The sequence below is a fragment of the Pleurodeles waltl genome, chromosome 5 (assembly GCF_031143425.1).
Source record: "Pleurodeles waltl isolate 20211129_DDA chromosome 5, aPleWal1.hap1.20221129, whole genome shotgun sequence".
Classification (NCBI taxonomy): Eukaryota; Metazoa; Chordata; class Amphibia; order Caudata; family Salamandridae; genus Pleurodeles; species Pleurodeles waltl.
The window spans coordinates 267,106,490-267,132,487 of NC_090444.1; the positions used below are offsets into that span (position 1 = coordinate 267,106,490).

The 25,998-nt window shown below is 41.7% G+C and overlaps 1 protein-coding gene across 3 annotated transcripts in view; it reads right to left on the reverse strand.

Moving 5' to 3' along the window:
- The window catches only part of PREPL (prolyl endopeptidase like), a 419,271-nt gene that overhangs the window by 82,120 nt on the left and 311,153 nt on the right, over positions 1–25,998 (reverse strand). For all 3 annotated transcript variants that reach the window (XM_069234002.1, XM_069234004.1, XM_069234003.1), the window contains 2 exons: positions 4,037–4,253; positions 1,715–1,864 (listed from right to left, as the gene is read on the reverse strand). In XM_069234002.1, the coding sequence (XP_069090103.1) occupies positions 1,715–1,864; positions 4,037–4,253 (367 nt within the window). The remainder of the gene's footprint in view (positions 1–1,714; positions 1,865–4,036; positions 4,254–25,998) is intronic.

Consider the following 25,998-nt stretch of genomic DNA (forward strand, 5'->3'; position numbering starts at 1 on the left):
ACAAAGGAGGAGGAGTCCCTCGGTCTCGTGACTCGAAAAGACTTCTTCGAAGAAAAACAACTTGTAACACTCCGACCCAACACCAGACGGCGGACTATGTACAACATGTGTATCTGCAGCTACACATGCCGTCGAACACAACGTTACCAAAAGTTTTTTTGGAAGTGTTTTTAAATTGTGAGTCCAGAGACATCAAACTCCATTTTTCTAAGTTTCCCAATTAGAAATTACACTTTAAAGATGTTTTAAGGTTACCCCAATGTTAGCCTATGGGAGAGATAGTTACTGTAACAATGAAAAAAGAATTTAAGAGTTTTCACTATCTGGGTTTGTTAAACTTAAAAGTACATGTCCAACTTTTTAAATACACTGCACTCTGCCCTTGGGCTAACCAGGGCCTACCTAAAGGAAGGTTTGGGCCTGGCAAGTTGGTACACTTGCCAGGGCGAAATATCAGTTTAAAACTGCATACACAAGCTCTGCAGTGGCAGGCGTGAGACATTTTTGAAAGGCTATTGGAATGGGTGGCATAATCAGTGCTGCAGGCCCACTAGTAGTATTTGATTTACAGGCCCTGGGCAAACATAGTGCACTTTACTAGGAACTTACCAATAAATCAAATATGCCAATCATGGGGAAACCCAATGCATCACACGTTAGACACAGAGCAAGTGCGCTTTAGCACTGGTCAGCAGTGAAAAAGTGCAAAGCCCTAAAGCCAGCTAAAACGAAGTTCAGCACACAGTCAAAATAAGAGGTCAGAAAGAAAAATGTCAGTGGAAACCACGCCAAAAGATGTCAGGTCTAAGAACACTGAATATGTAAGTGTGTGGCTGCGAGTAGACAGCATGTTCTACATGGAAACTCTACAATGGGCATAGCCACACTATGTGCAGATACCATATGTAGAAAAGAAACCCTTAACATATGCGGGGAATACTTGTTTCCTGAATTTTAGATCAAATACACTGATGCTAACCTACCATGTGCATCACAGAGGCTGTAAAAATGAAGCATCAGTGACCCCAAGAAATCAGCATAGATGAAAATATCCAGGCTCCCTGACATTGATTAAATGATAATGCTGTTCATTTAACCAATGACACTGGTCACAGTGAGAACATTAGAACGCTACACATTTGTGTAGAACATTTTATATCCTAGTTACAAAGGTGCACCACAGTGCCAGATTACCAAACATGCAAAGTAGACACCGGCCTATGGGCCCAACCCCTTTTAGGGGCCCCGCAACAACGCATCAAAATAATATTGATTTGATCTTGAAAGAAAATTGCAATTAAGCTTTAATAAATTGTTTCCAAAAGTTAGAAAATGAATCAACTCAATGAAATGAAAACTTTACATTAAAGACTCTTTAGAGAAAATACTGTATTAACGTAATGTACCCATTAACAACTTAAAGTACATAAGCCATAGACATCAGATTCACATAACAGTGTGTCTCTTAAAAGCTCATCTATTGTCAGCTGTCAGTATATACAAATATTCAGTGCAAACTACGTTCGTGTAATATTTTGTTTTGTGTAATAAAATTGGTTTATTAAAATTGTTGGGTGGTAAAATTAAATACATATTAGGAGATAATTTGCGAGGTGGGACCCCGATATTTCGACTGCCTAGGGGCCACCACAGGGTTTAATCCGACACTGGGGCACCATAATAAAGTTACTAAAAGTTATTTATTTTTGCATACCTGTAGTTTTATATTCTGATAAGGGCAGTAACTTTTGATATACTCCATATATTTTTCACTGGATAAAGGATTGCCCCACTCTTCTTGTTCTTCAAGAGTAAGTGGTAAGTTTGCATCTAACATTGTGTTGAAAACATCTAGGAAAGGCGCCTAAAATAAACACAGAAGGAAAAAAACACAAACACTGAGACAAAAAATAACTTTGTAGATGTTTCTGAACATGAATCAGTGTATTTCTCTCCTTTTTCCCAAGTGTTTGCCTCTTGCTACACGGTTCACACCTTAGACACTCCAGTATACAATGTTAGTTATGATCTATATAGATTATTTTTTAAATGAACAGTTTCCATACATCTCAAATGACAATATTCTTGTTGTCATCAGCCATTTATATTCAGCATGTTGACTGCTAAAACTTCAGATCCTGTCAGTGAGAGAAAGGACCGATTTCCTTTAAAGAAGCATTGGTATAGAAACCTGTATATCATATTCATGTAATTTAGCTGTGTTCGCAGGCTCATAAAAGCTTCTCAAACGATCTCTGTGGCACTGACCACATCCTACGTATATAGTAAACCAAACGCTCTCTCCATAATAATTGATTACTGCCATTAGCAGAACCAAGAATACACCAGGATGGAGAGAACTAAGAAGGCATATAAATACTGAGCTTGGTTTCTGTACATCATTGAGGTGTTTTTTTTAAGCTGAGCTAATGGAACTATTGCTTATGGCTAAAGAATATGATATCTAGAGGGGTGGAATGGTAGATATACAAAACAAATATCCCTGTTTACCATTGCATACAAATGATAAAGCTACTGTTGTCCTACTATGAAGAGATTTCTATTTGCTTTCTTGAGTGTAGCCATCTATTTTTCCAGGACCTCTGCTTCTGGCCATTGACTTTATGGCACTAATTCTTTGCTCTGCCCCTTCATATTGCTTGGTCTTTTCTCTATCTATACATTTACGTCTGTTATTTATAACCTCTTATTTGAGGTGGCCATGACAGGTTTGTTTCATCACTCAGAATGTCTCCAGAATGGTGACAGGAACCAAATCCAAGAGTGTTTGTAAGGTTTACAGTTAGGTCATGCATTAGTTTGAGACCTTGATCGTTTTTGCTATCATCTGAACTGTGTTTCTTATATTGCCTATGCTTTTTGATTCTTGTCTAGTCTTCTCTAATTGTACTTTATAAGGGGATTTATAGCTACACCTTTCTCTGAATGATGGGTATTATATATTATAGTACCTATCAAGCAAATTGACAGGATAACCTTGTTCTGAAGCGTAAATTTCAGTCGGTTTGTTGTACAGGAGTATAAAGGCATGACGCCAGTCAATAATATGCACTTGATTATAAAGCAAGCTTATGTTTTCCTTCGCCAAGCTGACCAGTGCTTACAACTCTGCATGTTACGTTATCGCCATTACAGGCAGACTGGATTAAAATGCATGTTTGGAGCAAGTTTAGGCTTTTCAGCGTGTCCTGAGAGATTTAAAGGTGGCCAGAGTATGATATCTGCTGGTGTCGCCACCTCGTCTAACAATAGCTTGACCACAACATAGCTACCACTTCAAGCACTATCCGCTCTTAAATTCTGTTTGGAGCTGGACTACCAATAGCCAGCGTTCCACAGGCAACTATGAAACACCTGACCATGCTTTCCCGTTTGCCACCACCCTCTTATGGTGTGGTATGCATGAAGCCTTCCATCTACGAAACACTGGCTGGCTGGACAACAGTTGAGTGCATAATACACACTGTTACCGGCCTGCTCTTACAGCAACCTTGAAATCAAGGTTAGTCAAAATAACCAATCAGGCAATACAACTTATTTGAACCTAGTCTCCACGTTGGGAGATTTCTCTGATGCACCGTGTGAAACTGCTCACCCTTCTGCTTTGGAGAAACGAACGCTCTCAATATGAGCGGAGATGCTTAAAACAACTTCAGTGAAAGAAAAATATTACTACTGACTTGCTTCCAAAACTAAAAATAGCAGCCAATGCCCTGCGAGCAAGGAAGCGACAGCTGTATGTCTGAGCCCCTGTATTTGTAGCTTGTTACACTTTGTGATTAGAGTGCTGGGATCGCTCCCTGAAAATTTTTAAGTGGGAAAAAATAGGGCGTCTACTTTAGGAGTTCCATGCCTGTCAAATTCAGTGATACCTGTCCCCTCTTTATACTGCAACCCTGTATTTTTCCAATACCATGTAGATTTACCATTTACCTTTTTCATTAGCATTTCACAGAATTTATAAACGTTGGACATATTAACACTTTATTATCCATGGACAAAATATTCTCCTCACCTGCAGGACGACGGCTCGTATGAGGTCAGGGTAATGGTTGCACATAGCTCCTGCTAGTACCCCTCCGGCACTGGCAGCTGTCAGGGCTGTCAGACCAGGCTCAGAATATCCCAGTTTATGCAACTGTGTTACGCAGGCGTTAAGATCATCCAGGCCATTCAATTTATTCTCTAGGCGGCCCTCCTCGTGCCATCTGTTGCCCAACTCTCCTCCTCCTCTGAAGTAAAACATTCACACAAGAGTACTTGGACTACATTTCAGTTATCAAGATATTTAAACTGTTTATTTTTTAGTTCACGAATAAATATAAACAAAATACTAACTACTTTAAAATTGTTTTGTGTACATCCCATATACAGGGAGTGCAGAATTATTAGGCAAATGAGTATTTTGACCACATCATCCTCTTTATGCATGTTGTCTTACTCCAAGCTGTATAGGCTCGAAAGCCTACTACCAATTAAGCATACTAGGTGATGTGCATCTCTGTAATGAGAAGGGGTGTGGTCTAATGACATCAACACCCTATATCAGGTGTGCATAATTATTAGGCAACTTCCTTTCCTTTAGCAAAATGGGTCAAAAGAAGGACTTGACAGGCTCAGAAAAGTCAAAAATAGTGAGATATCTTGCAGAGGGATGCAGCACTCTTAAAATTGCAAAGCTTCTGAAGCGTGATCATCGAACAATCAAGCGTTTCATTCAAAATAGTCAACAGGGTCGCAAGAAGCGTGTGGAAAAACCAAGGCGCAAAAAATCTGCCCATGAACTGAGAAAAGTCAAGCGTGCAGCTGCCACGATGCCACTTGCCACCAGTTTGGCCATATTTCAGAGCTGCAACATCACTGGAGTGCCCAAAAGCACAAGGTGTGCAATACTCAGAGACATGGCCAAGGTAAGAAAGGCTGAAAGACGACCACCACTGAACAAGACACACAAGCTGAAACGTCAAGACTGGGCCAAGAAATATCTCAAGACTGATTTTTCTAAGGTTTTATGGACTGATGAAATGAGAGTGAGTCTTGATGGGCCAGATGGATGGGCCCGTGGCTGGATTGGTAAAGGGCAGAGAGCTCCAGTCCGACTCAGACGCCAGCAAGGTGGAGGTGGAGTACTGGTTTGGGCTGGTATCATCAAAGATGAGCTTGTGGGGCCTTTTCGGGTTGAGGATGGAGTCAAGCTCAACTCCCAGTCCTACTGCCAGTTCCTGGAAGACACCTTCTTCAAGCAGTGGTACAGGAAGAAGTCTGCATCCTTCAAGAAAAACATGGTTTTCATGCAGGACAATGCTCCATCACACGCGTCCAAGTACTCCACAGCGTGGCTGGCAAGAAAGGGTATAAAAGAAGGAAATCTAATGACATGGCCTCCTTGTTCACCTGATCTGAACCCCATTGAGAACCTGTGGTCCATCATCAAATGTGAGATTTACAAGGAGGGAAAACAGTACACCTCTCTGAACAGTGTCTGGGAGGCTGTGGTTGCTGCTGCACGCAATGTTGATGGTGAACAGATCAAAACACTGACAGAATCCATGGATGGCAGGCTTTTGAGTGTCCTTGCAAAGAAAGGTGGCTATATTGGTCACTGATTTGTTTTTGTTTTGTTTTTGAATGTCAGAAATGTATATTTGTGAATGTTGAGATGTTATATTGGTTTCACTGGTAATAATAAATAATTGAAATGGGTATATATTTTTTTGTTGTTAAGTTGCCTAATAATTATGCACAGTAATAGTCACCTGCACACACAGATATCCCCCTAACATAGCTAAAACTAAAAACAAACTAAAAACTACTTCCAAAAATATTCAGCTTTGATATTAATGAGTTTTTTGGGTTCATTGAGAACATGGTTGTTGTTCAATAATAAAATTAATCCTCAAAAATACAACTTGCCTAATAATTCTGCACTCCCTGTAGAGAGTCATTGGACAAAAACATTATTTAAGGTTTAGTTAAGGTTAAAGAGAGATGAATATAGCCTACTTCTTTAAACATCAAAAGACAGTAAATTCATCATTCAAGACAGTATAGTAACCATACGACCCACCCCGCCATTCTGTGTGAAAAGTGGTAAGACAAGTTTAGATACACAAAACGAGTCATCTACAGACCCAAGCCATTACCAGCACAGACGGTGCCTGCAACGGTGAAAAACCCAGCAAGTGGGTGAATGTATTTATGGTTCTAAAAATGGTGGGGAAACATTGTTGTTCCTGGGGGAGGGTCAAATACACCAAATACACCCATATTTGTAGAAGTAGAGACAAAGCAATTTCTCCCCATGGAATGTCTGTTCTCTGTTTCTGAACAGAAAACAACCTCAGGTGCCAATCACAGGGAAGATCAAAGAAGCTGCACACCATGAGGAGTATTTCTCAAGGTGTGTCCCGAGGTATTTTTAATTTCTACGTATTCAACAGAAGTACGTGTAAACAGCCAAAGTAAACACACCATCTTGTACTGCAAGCAACAATTACTGAGTAGTTACAACAGTATAACTAATAATCAGGCTACTATTAATGCATAGTCTGAATGTATTATTTGGTAAGAGAACACACAAAACACGGTATATAAAAGCGAATGTACCAGAATAATGTAAATATATTTCAGTTGAAAACACATTTTACATAGTCATACATTCATGTCAAGTAAATTTTAATTGTTCAGACTCTTAGTATGATGAAGTCAACTTTTCTGAAAACTGAAGTCATGAATTCTCAATTGGTTGGGCTCCAATAGACAGAGGTTTGGCTAGGCAAGTGACTTTAAAAGTGACTTGGATTCTCCCATTGGACGTTTTTGGGGGCACAATGAGATATTTTAGAGAACAATATGCCAGTACTATTGGATACAACTGAATACAATTACGACAATTGTGCAGGTAATTTTGAACATTACATTTAAATGAATTTTCAGAGGTTTTTAAAGCACCTTGAAGTAGCTACATAGTTTAAAACTGTGACAAAAGATGCACTTGAGCATTAGGTTACAAACACTGGCTATAACTGGATAAGGTGTAAAGACTCTTACATGAGAGGTGCCCAAAGCAAATGTAAAGAAAGCGTGGAAATGGTGCATTACAAAGTGTATTCATTTGAAAGTAGATCAAACTGGCTGAAGATTACATGTAATCTTAAAGAGGTGTTAAGGGTCTCTACCCAAAGAGAATTTCAAGAAAACCTGTAGAAAAGGTGGATAGGGATTCTCCTTCAAAGATATTTGGGTACTATTAGGCATGGCATGTGGCATTTGAAACATACTGATAAATCCACCAAGTCCATACTGGTAAAGTTACTGGTTCACACATAACAATATTAGAAGAAGTGTTTGAAGTTCCAAACCTTTGACCATTCAGGGTGGCATTTGTCTCCGTTAAGGAATCTCTAAGGAACTGCTAGTTTGCTCTGATCTTAGGTTCAACAAAGCTCCCCTCCACTACTGGTGCAATATCAAGGGACAACATTAGCACATACTCAGCAACTGTGCCAATCTAACAGAGAACAGGAAAACCACCTTCCTTTCCTTACTGTCCAATAGCGCCCCTCACCTTTGTGTCACCACAGTGCATGAAGTATTTTATAAGTCTCAAGGGGCAGGGGACACAAACCACGTTTGACCTCTCAGCAACACCATTCGATTTGGATCAAGAAAGAAAGTAAAATAGTGCCCTTAAATAAACAGTACATGATGTTGAATATGTTTTATGGGCATATCTAGACCAGTATTGTGCATAAAGGGAGCCATGTCTATAATTTAATTCATTGCAGGGACATAATTTCTTTGATCCACTTTTGATGAGATGTCATTCATTGTGTCACACATAAGACATTGAAACGTCACACGTAAGCAGATTGAAAATATAACAACGTCACGTATAAGCAAGTGGAAAACTTAACACTTGAATCAGTAAGCTGTTGACACTATTCATTACACCAAGAAGAGGCTGCGTTACCTTAATACAAAAAATAATAGTAATAGTACTTGATGATGTTGAACGGTTCTGGGTCTCTGTGAGAACGGATGGAGCTGCAGAGATGGTCAAGACTCAGCTGCTGCCTGGCATGGTGGCGCTGTCTGAATGTGGTGCTCCTTAAAGGCCTTTGGGGATGCTTTGCAGCTGTCCATTAACTGTTTAAATTCTCATCTACTACTGACTCAGCCAGTACCCTTGACCGAGGTACTTGCACCAGAGACCAGGGACATGTTGCTGGCCAATAGTGACCAAATTCCCACCCATGTACAGGCACAGGTTAGACAATCAAATGTAGGCTGCTCACTAGCTCAGAACTTTGCTGTGTGATGTGGATGTACCACAGATTAAATGCCACCTACCAATCAGACAGCGACAAGGAGTGCACCACACCCACAACCACTCTCCCTCCTGCTAAAAGTTAGATGGTGACAGGGTGATCTGCAATGCCGGGCCAAACTAATGGTCCCTTGGGCCTGGCCTAATTAATCCAGCCTGTATCTAATTATGACCATGAACAGAGTGAAGCGTTTGTCAATTTACATGCATGATCAAAATTCCCTTTTAGTTATGGCCCTATAAATGTTTTTCAAAAACAAAACCTGAGTGTGTTATTTTATCATTCAAGAAGTAGATTACTAAACACAGCTACTGCTAGTCATAAGGAATGCCAACAAATGTAACAAAAGTAACTGTTGCTGAAGTCCAAAGAATCCCAATGTAAGCTTCTCTTCTCTATGTCCACAGAAACAATCTCCCCTTGAGTTTTCATTGTAACTACTGCTATTTAATTTTGCCCTATGATAATCAAAAGGAACAGGGAAAAGAACTGGAAAGTGATCACTTCACAGCTTGACATGTTTGGTGTGGGTAGATTCTCCTGGAAACCTATCAGAAACACCTGTGTCGCCAACAGTTGCCGTTAACCCCTTCGCTACCAGGCCTTTTGCCCCCTCCTGTGCCAAGCCTTTTTTTGGCTATTTGGGGTAGATCGGGCTTAGGCCCTCATAACTTTTTGTCCACTTAAGCTATCCACGCCAAATTTGCGTCCTTTCTTTCCAACAACCTAGGGATTCTAAAGGTACCCAGAGTTTGTGGGTTCCCTTGGAGGAGAGCAAGAAATTTGCCAAAATACAGCTAACATTTGTTTTTCTGTTTTTTCGAGGAAAAATTGAAAAAATACTGCAGAAAAAAGCATGTGTTTTATTCCCTGCAAATGGCATCAACTAAAATCACCATCTTCCCAGCTTTCAGGAACAGGTAGATTTGAATCAGAAAAACACATGTTTCAACACAATTTTGGCATTTTACTAGGGCATACCCCATTTCTACTATTTTTTGTGCTTTCAGCCTCCTTCCAGTTATTGACAGAAATGGGTGCAAAACCAATGGTGGATCCCGGACAGCTAAACATTCCTGAAAAGTAGACAAAATTCTAAATTCAGCAAGGGGTCAATTGTCTAGATCCTTTAAGGTTTTCCTACAGAAAGTAAGAGCTGAAACAAAAAATATTGAAATTGAGTTGAAAAAAACTGCCATTTCTATGTTTCTTCTGTAACTTTTCCAGCTATGGCATATTTTTTAAAGCAATATACCATTATATCCTCTGGAGTCTTCTGGTTGCAGGGCTATGTAGGGCTTGTAGGTTCATCAAGGACCCTAGGTACCCAAAGCCAATAAATGAGCTGCACCTAGCAATGGGTTTTCATTGAATACCGGGTAAATAGCAATTCATTTGGTAAAATATAAAGTGTGAAAAATAGGTATCAAGGAAACCTTTGTTTTTCTAAAATGGGCATAAGATAAGGTGTTGAGAAGCAGTGGTTATTTGCACATCTCTGAATTCGGATGTCCTCATATTAGCATGTGAATTACATGTCATTTCTCAAATAGGCTTCTTTCTTACACACTGTCTTACATTTGGAAGGAAAGACAACGGGCAATATCGCTTGTTTTTCTATTTTGTGTTTCCCCAAGTCTCCCGATAGAAATGGTACCTCACTTGTGTGGGTAGGCCGGGTGCCCGAGACGCCCCAAAACGCATCATGGACACATCACATTTTTACATTGGAAACTGACGTGTTTTTTTGAAAGTGCCTAGCTGTGGATTTTGGCCTCTAGCTCAGCCGGCTCCTACCGAAACCTAGCAAACCTGTGCATTTTTTAAAACTAGGCACCTTGGGGAATCCAGGATGGGGTGACTTGTGGTGCTCTCACCAGTTTCTGTTGCCCAGAATCCTTTGCAAAGCTCAGCATTTGGTAAAAAACACTTTTTCCTCACAATTTGAATGTTTAAAATGCTAAATAGAAATTAAAAGTGTTTGCTATTGAACCTTAACTGATTGTATTTTTTTTAGATATTGTTGAGTTCATAGGTGGCTATGGAGATAGTTTTGTTTTAAGATCTAGATATTTCTTAAGGATGGTTGATGTATATTCTAAAGTTTCAACTTACTGCATATATTTGTGGACAGTGGGTGTCCTAAACACAGTTAAACATATATTAGAGTGTTTTTGCAGTAGCGTGCACTAACTGAATTGAATAATAAAAACAGCTTACTCATGGAAAATATGTTAGGAATTAATTGCTCAGTAAATTCTTTAACACTAAGGTTTTACCCTGTACAAAGATGTTTTGTACAGAGTGCATTTTGACATTAAACTGAAGCTTTCACAATCTAAAATGTGTTATGTTGTGCACCAAAGGTTTTATGAAATCGCACTGTATTTAATCTAATAAATTGTGTTGTATTGTGTGCTGTAATTATATAGGATTCTGTTTCATAAAGCAATTATATGTGTCCTTCAATGAAAGAAAACGTCTTTGTAGAGAGATGGTTTTCTAACAAGTCTTTTATTCCCAGCATTCAACATGTGGAGAGGTCTCCGTAGAGGCTGTTTTGTTAGAAAAGTGTTTCAATGGTACTGTTTGAAAAACAGAGTAGTGTTTTGCATACAGTATCTAACATTTGCAGAGGTCTCAGTAGAGAGGTCATTTTGTTAGTGAAGTGTTTAACTGCTATGTGGCAATGTTGTTGTTAAAGGTGTAATAATAGAAGGCCTTGTGCTTGCGTAGATCCATCTACATACATCATTTATCTTCTTTAGATGTGTTGGTGGACAGATACCCACTGTTTAACCTTGCGAGGGCTGTCAGGAGAGATGGTGTGCTGTTATAGATGTGGACCAATCACTCTGTTTGGGCTTCTATAACAGAGAGTTACTCTTTCATTAAATATTACCACAACCATAGTGTACCCTGTTTTAATCGGGTAGGAGAGGCCCTAGTGTTTGTCTAAAACCTTACACACTAACCCTTTACGGCCTTCAGACTTATCAGTAGAGACCTTGCTGTTTGTAAACTCATGCATACACCATATTCTGCCAGAAGAGACACTTTTCTGAGGGGTACATTATTCATTAAAACCTCTTACACAAAACCTATAACCTCTGACAGATCTAATGGTGCAGAGGGAATGTTCTCATAGAAGTGAGCCAATCACTCTCTTTACAACTGTATTGCAAACCTCTCAATTTGAATTAAACGTAATTATCTCTAATATCCTCTCTGCTAAATGTAGTAGCATAGGAGTGTTTGAATGAGGCCTTTTACACATATCCTTTACTCTGTTCAAAGATATTAGTAGACACCTTGCTGTATATAAAGCCATGTAGCTCATGAGGTACTATCTCTCAATGGTCTTCTACACAAAGCTTCTCTCTTGAGCTATCACTTAGGGAGAATGATGTGACAGGATAGTATGAGATAGGATTACTGTTTGATGAAACTGTACCGTGCAGAATGAATACTATGCTGAAATTTTGTGCACAGGGCCTACGTCTTCTCTCAACTCAGTGCTTCTACAGAGACTGTCTATTTTGCTCAGATAAATCATTAGAGAGGGTGTTTTTCCTGTACTGAGCTAAACCCCCTATTCACTCAGACAAAACATCTTTAGAGAGGGATAAGTTTCTCAGTAAAGCTTTTCACATCCAGCCATCACCGTGAAGAAATCTTTCAAAAGAGTGGCTGTGTTGTCATAATAGAGCATTTAGCCTCTATACATTTATACGAAAAGGAGCCATACAGAATCTGTGTCCGGTTGAACTGTGATAATACAAGGCCTAATGTTTGCATAAATTCTTCTACATACATCCTTTAGTCTCTTAAAAAATGTCAGTAGACAGATACAACTTTGTGACCTGAATCAAACACTCTCTTCACTCTGAGAAACATCTGTTCAGATATATGGGCTTATTAATAAAGTCCTTCACACCCACTGTTAAATCTGTACAGGGCTGTCAGAAGATATGGTGTGTTGGTATACATGTGAATCATTCACTCAGTATGGGCCTGTGTAACAAGACGTTACTGCTTCATGAAACAGTACCAAATCCCAAGTGTGCCCTGTTTAAATTCAGTAGGAGAGGGCCTAGTGCTTATGTAAACCCTTAATCTCTTCAGAGATATTGGTAGAGCCCTTAGTGGCTGCAAACCCATTCATACTCCATCTTCTCTCAGAAGAGACACCTTTGTGCAGGGGTTAATTGCTCACTAAACTATTTTACACCTAACCTATAGCCTATACACATCTATTACTAGAAAGGGAGTGTTCTAATAGAAGTGATCTAATTAATCTGTATAGAATGACATTACAAACCTTTGCTTGTACATCAAACTTTATTATCCCTGACCTCCCCTCTAGTAAAATGTAGTAGTAGAGGGGTAGTGTTTGTCTGAGGCTTTTTACATACACCCTTTAGTGTGTTTAAATATATTAGTAGACACCTTTCTCTTTATAAAGCTGTGAAGCACAATAGGTTCTAGCTCTGAAAGCCTTCTACACAAAGCAGCAGGTCTCTTTTGAGCTGTCACTTAGAGAGATTGCTTTTACACAGTAGTACGAGATAGGATCACTGTTTGAAGAAACTGTACCACGGAGAATGGATAGTATGTTAAAATGTAGCAATAGGTTTTATTTTAATTTTTCTACACTTGCAGTTGTATTAGTAACAAGTCTGTAGGAAACCAAAGTAAATACTATGTGTATTATATTTTCTCGGTAGGGCTTCCAGACATTTGAAGATGCCAACAAGACAAAAGAACATAAATCAGCAGTACTACAAAGAAGTCTCCAAACATCAAACACAGCCAGAGAAAGAGAATGATGGCAAAAGAAAATAAAAATCAATTAAGAGCACTCAGTATTTTTTTTATAGAAATAATAACATCATGTAAACTTTCTTTTATAGGTGTGAGCAGAACATTTGTCTACTTCTAACAAACAATTGTATTATTCTTTAAAAAAAACAAAATGCAACAAAAAAGAGCCCAACCAGACAGATTTAAGAAAAAGAAATGTAAAGAACGTTGTCAGACGTTCTTTCGTAGAAGAGAACTACGTAATTTTATGAGAAGCATGAAAGCAGTAAAAAGCAAAAGAGGTTTGCAAAACCAGAAACATGTTGCTGAGTGTCTAGTTTACAAGGCTTTTGTATTAAAAAGAAAGCTGTTTACTCTCATTTTGAAGACAATGAGATGTTTAGACAAACTGATTCATTCACTGAAACAAAAATGTTGCCAGAATGTTCAAGTGAGTAAAGTACACATTTGCAGTATTTTCTAGGAAGAGCAGAAACACACTCCAGTACTGAGGCATTTTTAATCAGGAGAGTTACGCAGAAGAAAATTAGTTAGTATGTGCACTTGATAGAGATGGTCATGCATATAAAATCAATGAAGCTACATCCATTGAAAAAGAACAAATAGTGCCCAGAAATGTAGAAGAACAAGTAACTCATTAGGTCAACGTCCTCAAAATCCAGTTTTTGAGAGGAAATGTAGAGACATATGCAACATAAGACAACAGTCTATTGACAAACGTAGACTGTTCTTAAACAAATACAGCAAAGGTATATAAAACAAAAAATAAAACTACTCCAAAGCCTTGATCCTTGTAGAGTAAGGAAACTTACAAACCTTCAAGGACATTTATAAGCTTGCTTATCATACCAGATCTGTGACAGTACTTTTCATACGCGAATGCTGTCTCTCCACCAAACTAAAATGCGCAACTTTGTAAGAAGATTGTATTTTGCAAAAAAGTCCAGCTCTTCAGTTTAAAAAAAAATAATGATATGGTATTAAGAGGTAGTCATTCTGAAGTGAATTCTGTAATAAATGACATACAGGTGCAATACGTTGGTCGTGAAAGGCCAACTGCAGAGACTAAGATGGTTGTTGAGAACAACACTGAAAAGTCTAACACTAACACAGTGTTAGATCATTTTAAAAAGGAAATTGATGCATTTGCAAGAACAACTCCAGAAATTACAGACAAGGTGTGTGTTTGTTGCAGGTGAACTCACTACAAATCATAAGTAAAAAATGTGATATTTGTGAAAAAACAGCAGACAGCAATTTAGCACAATGGTTTAAACTTGCTCTTTATTTGATCGCAGAAGAGAAGTTTGACATGTGTGTAAACCACATTGTCTGTAAATACTGTATTGCCAAGCTGGATGAAAAAAATGCCTGCTAGAGGAATTCATAACAAATTGGATTTTCTTTTCTAATTCCTACTCATCTTCAAAACCTGAATGTGTATGAAACTATTCTCAAACAACCAGTACATCCATTCCAAGCCATTTTTAAAATAGAGATTAAAAACAAAAAATACCTACTTCTGAAGTACTAAAAGGTTTTAAAGGTAAAGTTGTGTATTTGCCTTTAAATATAAAGAAGAATATTGGAACTATATGGGCAGATCAAGAAGAAGAAGAAGAATCACTAGTGGTTCTAGTGAATGGAGTACCTACCAAAGACATAAGAATTGGCAGGAACGTGTCAACAATGATAGGGTTAAGAGTGCTTTGCACTATCTTAAAATAAAGAATGTAAAGATACTGATGTAGATGATCATTACCAGTCTTAGGACAGAAGTTCAACATCAGGTTCTTTGGCTCAGTGTGAAAAGGTAGATTTAGGTGAAACAAAATAATTATATGAACATTACAGCATTCCAGAGATATGATGGGTGATGCTTTAGAATTGTACCAAATGAAGTAAGCAAAAGGAAAACCAGTAAGTGTGTGTATAAAGTGTTTAGAAGCAGGATGTCTTCTAATGTTGTTTCCTACATGACAAAGTGGTTGTTATGATGAATGTCTACTACAGATTCCTGCGTTAGAACATAGATCTAGTAGATTGCATTCTGAAGATCCACGCTTTAGGCAAAACATACCATACACTTTATAACTTTTCTTTGAGAGTGATCTCTCAGTGCTGTGGGCCATGTTATGTAAAACAGGCACATGGTTTAATGATATTACTGCAAGAGATTTTTGTGGAAAAAGTACATGCTAATGATAAGGCACTAGAAAGTAGTTTGATGAATGTTATGACTTGCCAACGTGATACCAATGAATATTAGTTCAACTGTCATAGTGAGCTAAAATGTATGTATATTAAACAATTTAAGTGCACCCACTTAGTTTCTTACTTTGAGCAGTGCAGAGTAAGCTTGGGATGATCTTCATAACTTTCTCAGGCAAGCTAATGCAAATATTCCAGGGACTGACTTCAAGTCTGCAAGTGAACTGTGTTCCACTGATCCTGCAAATGTTTGTAGATACTTCAAGCACAGACTTGAAGCCATGTTTAATTTTATCTGCAATAAAAACAATCCACCACTAGGCGAGGTTGCAGACTTCTTCTGGAGAAAAGAATACCATGCAAGAGGAACATCACATGTACATATGTTATTGTAGGTGCAAGGTGCAACAACGTTTTGTGAAGATACTGCTATGTCAGTGTTGTCATTCATTGAGAAATATTTAACTTGTGACTTTCCAGAAGAGTCATAAAATTAAACTCTTAAGACAACAAGTCCTGACCGTCTCTGGCCAGGAGTTTCACTTCGCTCCACCAGCCTGCCCCTGTGCCCCTGATACTGTTAGACTGCCATCTGGGCAGCAGTTCGAGGCCCTCCTCCACCCGCAGGCACCCGCCTGCGCCTCATCCCTGGTGACTAGTGGTAGGCTTTTCCTGCTGCCCTCGCATGAGTAATTCCTTCTGTGTTTGCCATAATCTGTTTTGTGATTTTTATTGCTGTTAGTTTTGCCATGTTTCCCTTCCCGAGTAATTCCCTCTGTGAGTTTGCCAGAATCTGCTTTGTGATCTTTTATTGCCATTAGTTTTGCCATGTTTCCCTTCCCCGAGTAATTCCCTCTGTGTTTGCCAGAATCTGCTTTGTGATCTTTTATTGCCATTAGTTTTGCCGTGTTTCCCTTCCCCAAGTAATTCCCTCTGTGTTTGCCAGAATCTGCTTTGTGATCTTTTATTGTTGTTAGTTTTGCTGTGTTGTTCAGTGCGTCTCTGCCCACTGCCCCTCCTGGTTGAACTCTTGCCCGTTTTCTCTGCACCTGCTCCAGCCGTCACTGTTCCCCTGTCGCTGCCTCCCCTGCGGCCCGCCACCTGCGCACACCCATTGGCCCTCCCTCGCTCCTCCCAGCTGCTCCACCCTCCCACCCCACCCTCTAAATGGCGGCTGCTGCACGGAGCCCTGTGTAAACTCCCTGACCGTCTCTGGCCAGGAGTTTCACTTGGCTACACCAGCCTGCCCTGTGCCCCTGATACTGTTAAACTGCTGTCTGGACAGCATTTCGAGGCCCTCCTCCACCCGCAGGCACCCGCCTGCGCCTCATCCCTGGTGCCTAGTGGTAGGCTTTTCCTGCTGCCCTCGCATGAGTAATTCCTTCTGTGTTTGCCATAATCTGTTTTGTGATTTTTATTGCTGTAAGTTTTGCAGTGTTTCCCTTCCCCGAGTAATTTCCTGTGTTTGCTAGAATCTGCTTTGTGATCTTTTATTGACGTTAGTTCTGCCGTGTTTCCCTTCCCCGAGTAATTCCCCCTGTGTTTGCCAGAATCTGCTTTGTGATCCTTTATTGCCATTAGTTTTGCCGTGATGTTCAGCGCGTCTCTGCCCCCTTGGCCCCCCGTTTAACTCTTGCCCATTTTCTCTGCACCGACTCCAGCCGGACACCGTTCCCCTGCCGCTGCCTCCCCTGTGGCCCTGCGCACACCCATTGGCCCTCCCTCCCTCCTCCCAGCTCCTCCACCCTACCCTCTTAATGGCAGCCGCTGTGCGGCCGCGCCGCTGGCACGCCAGAGGCAAGCCCGTCTGCGCCCGTCCGCGCCTGGACCGCGCCCAGCGCCAGTTCCCCTGGGCCTCCTAACCAAGACCCCCCCCAGACAACACTACTCTACAACCACACTCCACTCCCTCAACCCAGGATTGCTCCCCACCTGCACCTAAGCCAACCCCAAACACAAGCAGGGACCTTTCACCTGCTATGCCTGCCGGTTCCCCTGCTCCCCCACTAACACTAGAAACACCCACACGCCCTACAACTTTAACGCAGCAGACTCCCACACTGCCCCTGCCCATCCCAACAGACCATACCCCTACAAGCACCACAACCCGAACACACTCCACAACAACACCACCACAACCCACAGCAACAACAAAACCCCTCACACCAACACCATCGTGCACCAAAACAACAACATCCCCCACAACCACCTTAACTGCATACTCCTAAACACCCGCTCCTTACACAAGCATGCCATAGAACTTTGGGACCTTATCACATCACTCTCACTAGACATTGTCTTCCTCACGGAAACCTGGCCGAACCACTCATTTGAGCCAGACCTAGCCACAGCCACCCCTGATGGTTATGAACTCCATTGCAGAGACCGCTTAAACAAACCAGGAGGTGGCATCGCCATTATGCACAAAGACACCATTAAGACACATGACACCCTAGACAGCGCAGAACACATGCACTTCCTAATTCACATAAACAACAACACCACCATCAGAGGAACACTCATATACAGACCACCCGGGCCTCGCCCCCCCCATTCTGTGACACCATCGCTGACACCATCAGCCCTCACGCCCTTACCTCCACAGACTACATCCTCGTCGGTGACTTTAACTTTCACCTGGAGAACCCGCACGACCACAACTCCTCATCCCTTCTAGATAACCTCACGAACCTCGGACTCAAACAACTGGTCACGGCACCCACCCACTCAGCAGGACACACACTAGATGTAATCTTCATCTCGAGCAACCACATAACCTACACTCACACCACCGAACTCCACTGGAATGACCACCACTGCGTCCACTTCTCCTTCTCCAAACCTCCCACACACCACCACCAACACACCACACCCTACCGCATGTGGGACAAGATCCCCACAGAACACCTGAACTCCCAACTTGCACAGAACCCCCCCACACCAACGACCCCCAACATTGCTGCTCATAACCTCGCACAATGGATCACAACCTGCGCAGACTCACTCGCCCCTCTAAGAAGAAACATCACCACCCGCAACATCAAGAACGCCCCCTGGTTCACCACTGAACTCCAAGCCTCCAAGCGTGAATGCCGCAAAGCAGAGAAAGCTTGGAGACAGGACCCCTCAACCACCAACCTCTCCACCCTCAAAACCTCCACTCGCAAACACCACCAACTCATACGCACCACCAAAAGAGCATACTACAAGGAACGTATAGACAGTAACTCTCACAACAGCTAGGAACTCTTTACCATCATCAAAGAGCTCTCCAAACCCAAAGCCAGCAACATAGACCCAACGCACACACAACTTCTCTGCGACTCCCTCTCCAACCATTTCCACCGCAAAATCTTAGACATACACAACAGTTTCAAACCACACGCACCCACCACACACACCTCCGACTCGACCAACAAAGACAATCCACACCCCCCCAACCGACTACTCACCGGGGCCCCTACCAACGACAAAGAAACTGAAAAAACAATGAATTTCATCCACTCAGGCTCCCCCTCTGACCCCTGCCCCCATCGCATGTACCACAAAGCCAGCCCAACCATCGCCCCCAAGTTTCGCGACATAATCAACAGCTCTTTCTACGCCGCCACCTTCCCAGACCCCTGGAAGCACACAGAAGTCACTGCACTCCTGAAAAAGCCCAAAGCTGACCCTGGTGACCTCACCAACTACCGCCCTATTTCACTCCTCCCCTTCTCTGCCAAGGTCGCTGGTAAACTAGTGAACACCCGCCTGTCCCACTTCCTTGAGGAAAACAACACACTCGACCCCTCCCAATCTGGGTTACGCAAGAACCACAGCACCGAAACCGCCCTCATCGCATGTACGGACGACATCAGAACCAGAGTCGACAAGGGCGAGACCGTCGCACTCATCCTCCTGGAACTCTCCGCTGCCTTTGACACTGTCTGCCATCAAACACTCCGCACACGCCTCCACAACGCAGGGATTTGACACAAAGCCCTAGACTGGCTCACCTCCTTCCTCACCGAAAGAACCCAGAAAGTCCACCTCCCTCCCTTCCACTCCACAGCCACCAAAATCATCTGCGGAGTCCCCCCAGCGTCCTCCCTCAGCCATATCCTTTTCAACATTTACATGACCCCGCTCGCCAACATCCTCCGACCACACGGAATCACCATCATATCCTACTCAGACGACACCCAGCTCATCATCTCCCTCACCCGTAACCCTACCACCGCCAAAACCAACCTCCACGCTGCACTCCTTGACACCGCCACATGGATGACAGCAAAGCACCTGAAGCTCAACTCCAACAAAACCGAAATCATCATTTTCGGCCCCACCAAAACCATATGGGACGACTCCTGGTGGCCCACTGCCCTAGGCCCCCCACCAACCCCCGCAAACCACGCACGCAACCTCTGCATCATCCTGGACCCCTTCCTCTCCATGACTCAGCAAGTTAAGGCCGTCAACTCCTCCTGTTTCAACACACTCCGCATGCTGCGAAAAACCTTCAAATGGATTCCCATAGAGACCAGAAAGACCGTCACCCACGCACTCATCAGCAGCAGGCTGGAGCACGGGAACGGCCTCTACGGCGGCACCACACTCAAACTCAAACGCAAACTCCAGAGAATCCAGAACGCAGCCACCCACCTCATCCTGGACCTCCCACGACAGGAACACATCTCGTCAAACCTCAGATCCCTTCACTGGCTCCCTATCGACAAGAGGATCACCTTCAAAATCCTCATCCACGCACACAAATTCCTCCACAACAACGGACCTCAACCTCAACGAAAGAGTGAACTTCCACACTCCCACTCACCACCTCCGCTCCGCCGACCTCGCACTTGCCACAGTCCCCCGCATCCAACGCGCCACGACCGGAGGCAGATCATTCTCCTATCTCGCCCCCAAGGCCTGGAACTCCCTCCCTACCAACCTCCTCAAGACCCAGGACCTCCTGCTCTTCAGAAAAAACCTCAAGACATGGCTGTTCGAACAGTAACCCCTCCTCCCACCTACCCTTCCACCAGCACCTTGAGACCCTCTCGAGTGAGTAGCGCACTCTATACATTTTTTGATTGATTGATTGATTGAAGTCCTGTGATTCCAGTCACAAAAATGTGGTAAAAATTGTCAACTGAAATACAGAGCAAATGGGAAATACTACACTGCATGTCATTTTTGGATTCCCTAGGCTTGTAATCTCTAAAGGAAGAGTGAACAGTTTTATGTCTACAGTCAGAGATACTGTTCCTGGGAAATATCCTAAAAATACATATAAAAGTGAGTGAGGCTTTAAAACGTATCAATGATTACAATTCAATAATCCTGTTCATGTGGAATGCCAACATGGATATTCAGTTTGTAGGAGAAAAGTCTATTGCTGTAGCTTGATACATCACTTCAAGTATAACAAAGTCAGAGATGAAGGACATATGGGAAGAGATAGCAGCAGAGAGGTCTTTAAGTAAAAAGCTTTACAATATTAGTTTAAAGATGCTCCCATACCGATAAATAGGATCCTATGAAGCTTGTGACAAACTTAGTTCTTCAAGCTTATACAGGAAGTCCGAAGCAATAATTTGGGCTAGTTTAGGCCATGCATCAACATGAAAAAGAGGGTCAAGACCATTTCCTGAAATGGAATATCTTGCTCTTTTTGATCCAGAAACTACTGAGCTCCTTAAAATAAATATGATGGACACCAATTATCCTAATAGAAGTGTCCATCTAGAAAACGTGCTTGTTTGAAGTACCAGACAGAAATAATGAGGATGAGAACATTGACCAAGAAATGTTTGGGGTGACTGGCTGTAACAGATGTTTAGTGAGACATGGAACACCAAGTATCATTACTCATTGTAAATTGAGCGGTAAAACAGGTGAGAAAAGAGAATTATCTTTCTTGGCTCTGTTGCAACCTTTTAAACCTGGGCATTTAGAAAATGAACTGCTAGGTGACTAGGACTGCTACGAAGATGCTTTCAATTCGGTGAAAGATAGCATCCAATGTGAAGTATTTCCCACATATCAGAAAATGTTGAATGATTGAATGAATTAAATCCAACAGGGATTGTTGAATGAAATCCAACAGGGAGAAACAATTGCTATAGAAGTGCAAAGGATAACTCATAAAACAGGGCCCTAACAGTCATGATCCCCTTTCCCAGCCTATTGTTGAAATGAGGCATCCATAGCTATTAATGAAGTAGAAAATGCCAGGAGTGAGAACGTTTAATCTCACAACTGAATGAAAAACATCTAGAGATTTTTCAACAAACAAAAATCTGTAGAGCATCAACTGTTATATGGTAACTCTAAATATATGTGTAAAACATTCAAGCCTACACTGCACTGTTAGCGGTCAGGCAGGTTCAGTGAAAAGCTTACTGATTAAAGCGCTCACTCTATTTGTTCAGCAGTGACCTATCATGTAATGTGACTGCTCCTACTGAACTACCTGTTTACAACATTAAAGGAATTACATTGCACAGGTGACCTATGTTGCCGTAGAACATGACAACAAACTAGAATACCTAAAGTTATCTACTGATGCTTGTCATGGGGAGTCCAGACTTTTCAAGAAATCAAGGGGCATATTTATACTCTGTTTGCGCCGGAATTGCGTCGTTTTTTTTTAACGCAATTCCGACGCAAAACTAACTCCATATTTATACTTTGGCGTTAGACGCGTCTAGCGCCAAAGTCCATGGAGTTTGCGTCATTTCTTAGCGTGGACACCTACTTTGCGTTAATGAGATGCAAGGTAGGCGTTCCCGTCTAAAAAATTGACTCCGAGGCATGTGCGCGCATTTACACTCCCAGGCAAAATTCACGCCAGGGAGTGGGCTGGTGTGCTGCTTTACTCTTCAGAATATCAAAACTATGCACTTCAGGATATTTTAAGGCACAATGTAAAGCAATCACTCTCAAACACCTTCGTAAGTAGAATAATCAAGTTTATTTAAGGGGCAAGTTCTCAGCTAGCAAAACTAAACCACACTAATATATATATATATATATATCAGGAGAATAACATGAGAATAATGATAAAGATATAAGCACTCTGTGAATAATTGCAAGAGTAAGTGCATATAATAGAAGCACACACAATATACCTCAATGCTCAATAGCATGAAAATGACTGCAAGAATAAGTGCATATTACGCGCGCACACACAATATACTTCAATGCTCAATAGCATGAAAATGACTGCAAGAATAAGTACATATTACGCGCGCACACACAATATACTTCAATGCTCAATAGCATGAAAATGAATAAGTACATATTACGCGCGCACACACAATGCACTTAATAAATTGAAAAGCTTCACCGAAAAGAGCGTCTGCATCCCTCCGCCGTACACAAAGCTGGGGAACCCAAATCAGCTGACACAGGGAGCCTCTGTTCGGGACAATCAGTCCTCCTGGCGTTGCGTCCAACCCAGAAGAGAGTTCCTAAACCAGCCCATCCAGGCCCCCAACTTTTATAGTATTTACTAACGCCCAGGAGTCTTTTCTAGAAAAAGACCCCCTCCTTTACAAATTGTGCAATCGGCGGTACCTTGTTCACCCTTCGAGACGTCTCCTCAGAACGGGCCAAGTTCCCAGGAGAGGACTCCAAGGTGAAGCTTGCATTCCTCCTTGTGTACAGGCGCATCCCCCTGTTGTTCTAACTGATAGCTCGTGGAATGTAAATAGCGCCCTTCGTACCAGGCAGATGGAGCGAAGTTGAGCAGAAAAACACCCCACCCTTCAGCTTGCCGAAGCTTGTGGAAAAACACAGAACAGTGCCTTACGCACCGAACCAGACTCGACAAAATGGAGTCGTGAACCAAAATGGAAGCGAAGGCCAATGAAAGCAGAGGCCAATGGTCCACACTCTGCACCACTGTTTACCTTGCACGTAGTGCTGCCGCATGCACGTAGTGTATGTAGCAATACAGCTGGTCAAATAAAATGACGTACGGCCGCTTTTGCGCCGTTTTTTAGCGCCTGGAAAAGGCAGGCGTTATGGGACCTGTGGGCTCTGAAGGAGCCCAGAGGTGCCCTCCCATGCCCCCAGGGACACCCCCTGTCACCCTTGGCCACCCCAGGAGGACACCCAAGGCTGGAGGGACCCATCCCAGGGACATTAAGGTAAGTTCAGGTAGGTTTTTTTTTTTTTTTTTTTGGTGGCATAGGTGGGCCTGATTTATGCCCCCCTACATGCCACTATGCCCAATGGCCATGCCCAGGGGACAGAAGTCCCCTGGGCATGGCCATTGGGCAAGGGGGCATGACTCCTGTCTTTGCTAAGACAGGAGTCATTTCTATGGGGTTTGGGAGTCGAAAAAATGGCGCAAATCGGGTTGAGGCGAAAAATTTGCCTCAGCCTGACTTGCCCCATTTTTTGACGCCCAAGCTCCATATCCCCCTACGCCGGCGCTGCCTGGTGTACGTCGTTTTTTCCAAGCACACCAGGCAGCGCCGGCGGCTAACGCCGGCTAACGTCATTGATTAAATACGGCGCCCGCATGGCGCTTCAGAATGGCGTTAGCCGGCGCTAACGCAGTTTTGCGACAAAAAGTATAAATATGGCCCCAAACGTTTTGATTATTGTTAAGTGGAGCATGGTATCTAACCTTAGGCAAGCTTTCATTCATTTGATGATGCAAGAGATCCTCAGAACTGACTGTGATGTTTTGTTTGGAGGTAAACACATCATAGTTTTTGGTGACCTTCTACAGTAGACTACAGTTAAAAGTCAACCAGTTTTTGAAAAAAGTTGTATTTGAAGAAACTAAAAAGTCATTACAGAGTATTGGAAACGTTAACATATGGTTACATGTCCAATACGCTAAATTGACAGAAAATATGAGACAGGCAGCAGTTCTAGAATGTGGGAATATATTAAAAGACATGAGAATAGGAAAAATTAGCAAACAAGCTAAAGATGTTGTTGCTTCTCACATGGTTAGATCTCTATCCTCACACAAAAAGTCACAAGTTTCCATAATACAACACATTATGAAAACTCAGAAACATATTGAGCGCCTAATGCCAACATTGGATGAGTGTGCACAATTTACCTTAGAAATGCTTCATTCAACGAAACAGGAGATATTCACTCTTTCTAGTAAAGACAAAATGGAACATCAAGTGTTAAACTTACCACTATGTCAATCAGTTGTAAAGAAAATGGAATCCTTGGAGAAAGCAGTTTCACATACTGCTGGTTTAGAGAAGACTCTAATCATCTGTAAAAATTGCAGAATAATTTTGCGATGAAATCTAAACATCGAGGAGGGATTAGTGAATGGTACAATGGGGAATGTGATAGACTTCATTACATATCCAAGTAAAACAGAGTATGAATATATTTTGATTAAATTTGATCATACTGAGGGAGGAAAACAAATATGGAAGTGTACTACCAGATTTTGTCTGGTAAAAGATCTGTATGTAAGAAGACAACAGCTTCCTCTGTGTTTGGAATATGCTGTTACCATTCAGAAATCTCAAGGATTAAGGGCTTGATTTAGAAATCGGTGGACGAGTTACTCCGTCACAACCGTGGTGGATATCCTGTCTGCCGAAATCTAAATCCCATAGCATAGAATGTGATTTAGGTTTTGGCAGATGGGATATCTGTTAATGTTGTGACGGAGTAACCGTCTGCCAAGTTCTAAATCAGACTTTAAGGGTGGATACAGCTATCATAATCATAGGCCACACAGTTTTTAAAGAAGGAATGTATTATGTTGCTTTATCACGGGTAAGGACATTGCCATGGTTGTACCTTTTTGATTTAGATGATAGCAGAGTAAATGCTAACTCATCATGTGTGCGAGTACAAAAGCTTGGAACAGTTCTACCCTCCTCATCTGAACTTATGTCCTATTGTTGACAAGCATGAATCTCACAGAAAGTGAAAAAGGTCTGAGATTGTAGATTTTTCTAAAATTTCAAAACAAAGTGAAGAATCTACAAAGGCTTCAAGTAAGCGAAAAACTAATGAAGTTCGCAACGTAATATGTGTTCCGTTTTAAAACTCTTCTGGAGTTTCATGTTACTGTAATGTACTTGATAATGTTCTATTCTACCTAAAGTCGGTAGTTAAAAGCACTGGTCAACATAAAGAGAAACCTTAATGTCAAACTTTGACAACCCTTTTCAATTTAGTACACACTGAAAAACTTGTAACTTGTAACTCTACTGCATTTATAAGTGATGTGGTTGACCAAAATAATGGAAACGATTTTTAATGCTAAATCTGAATATCTCACTGAGAAGATTAAGGAAGCATCCAATACCCCCAGATAACTTTTCAAAGTTGTACGTACCTTGACAACTCCTTCGGAGCTGGAGAACTCCCAAGAGTTTTGTAACAAGGTTGCTACTTTCTTAAAAAACAAAGCTCTACAAATCTATTAGAGCTTCAATCATACTGAGGAGATGGATGGTGTATTTGATACGGACAACAGCACTACAGATATTGACTATCCTTTGTTAACAAATTTTCAACCTCTAGACATGATCTGAGTAATCTATGGCCTATCTCCTTACTTCCCTTTCAGGCGAAGATCTTTGAAAAACATATTAATATGGAATTAGCTAATTTTCTAACTGCC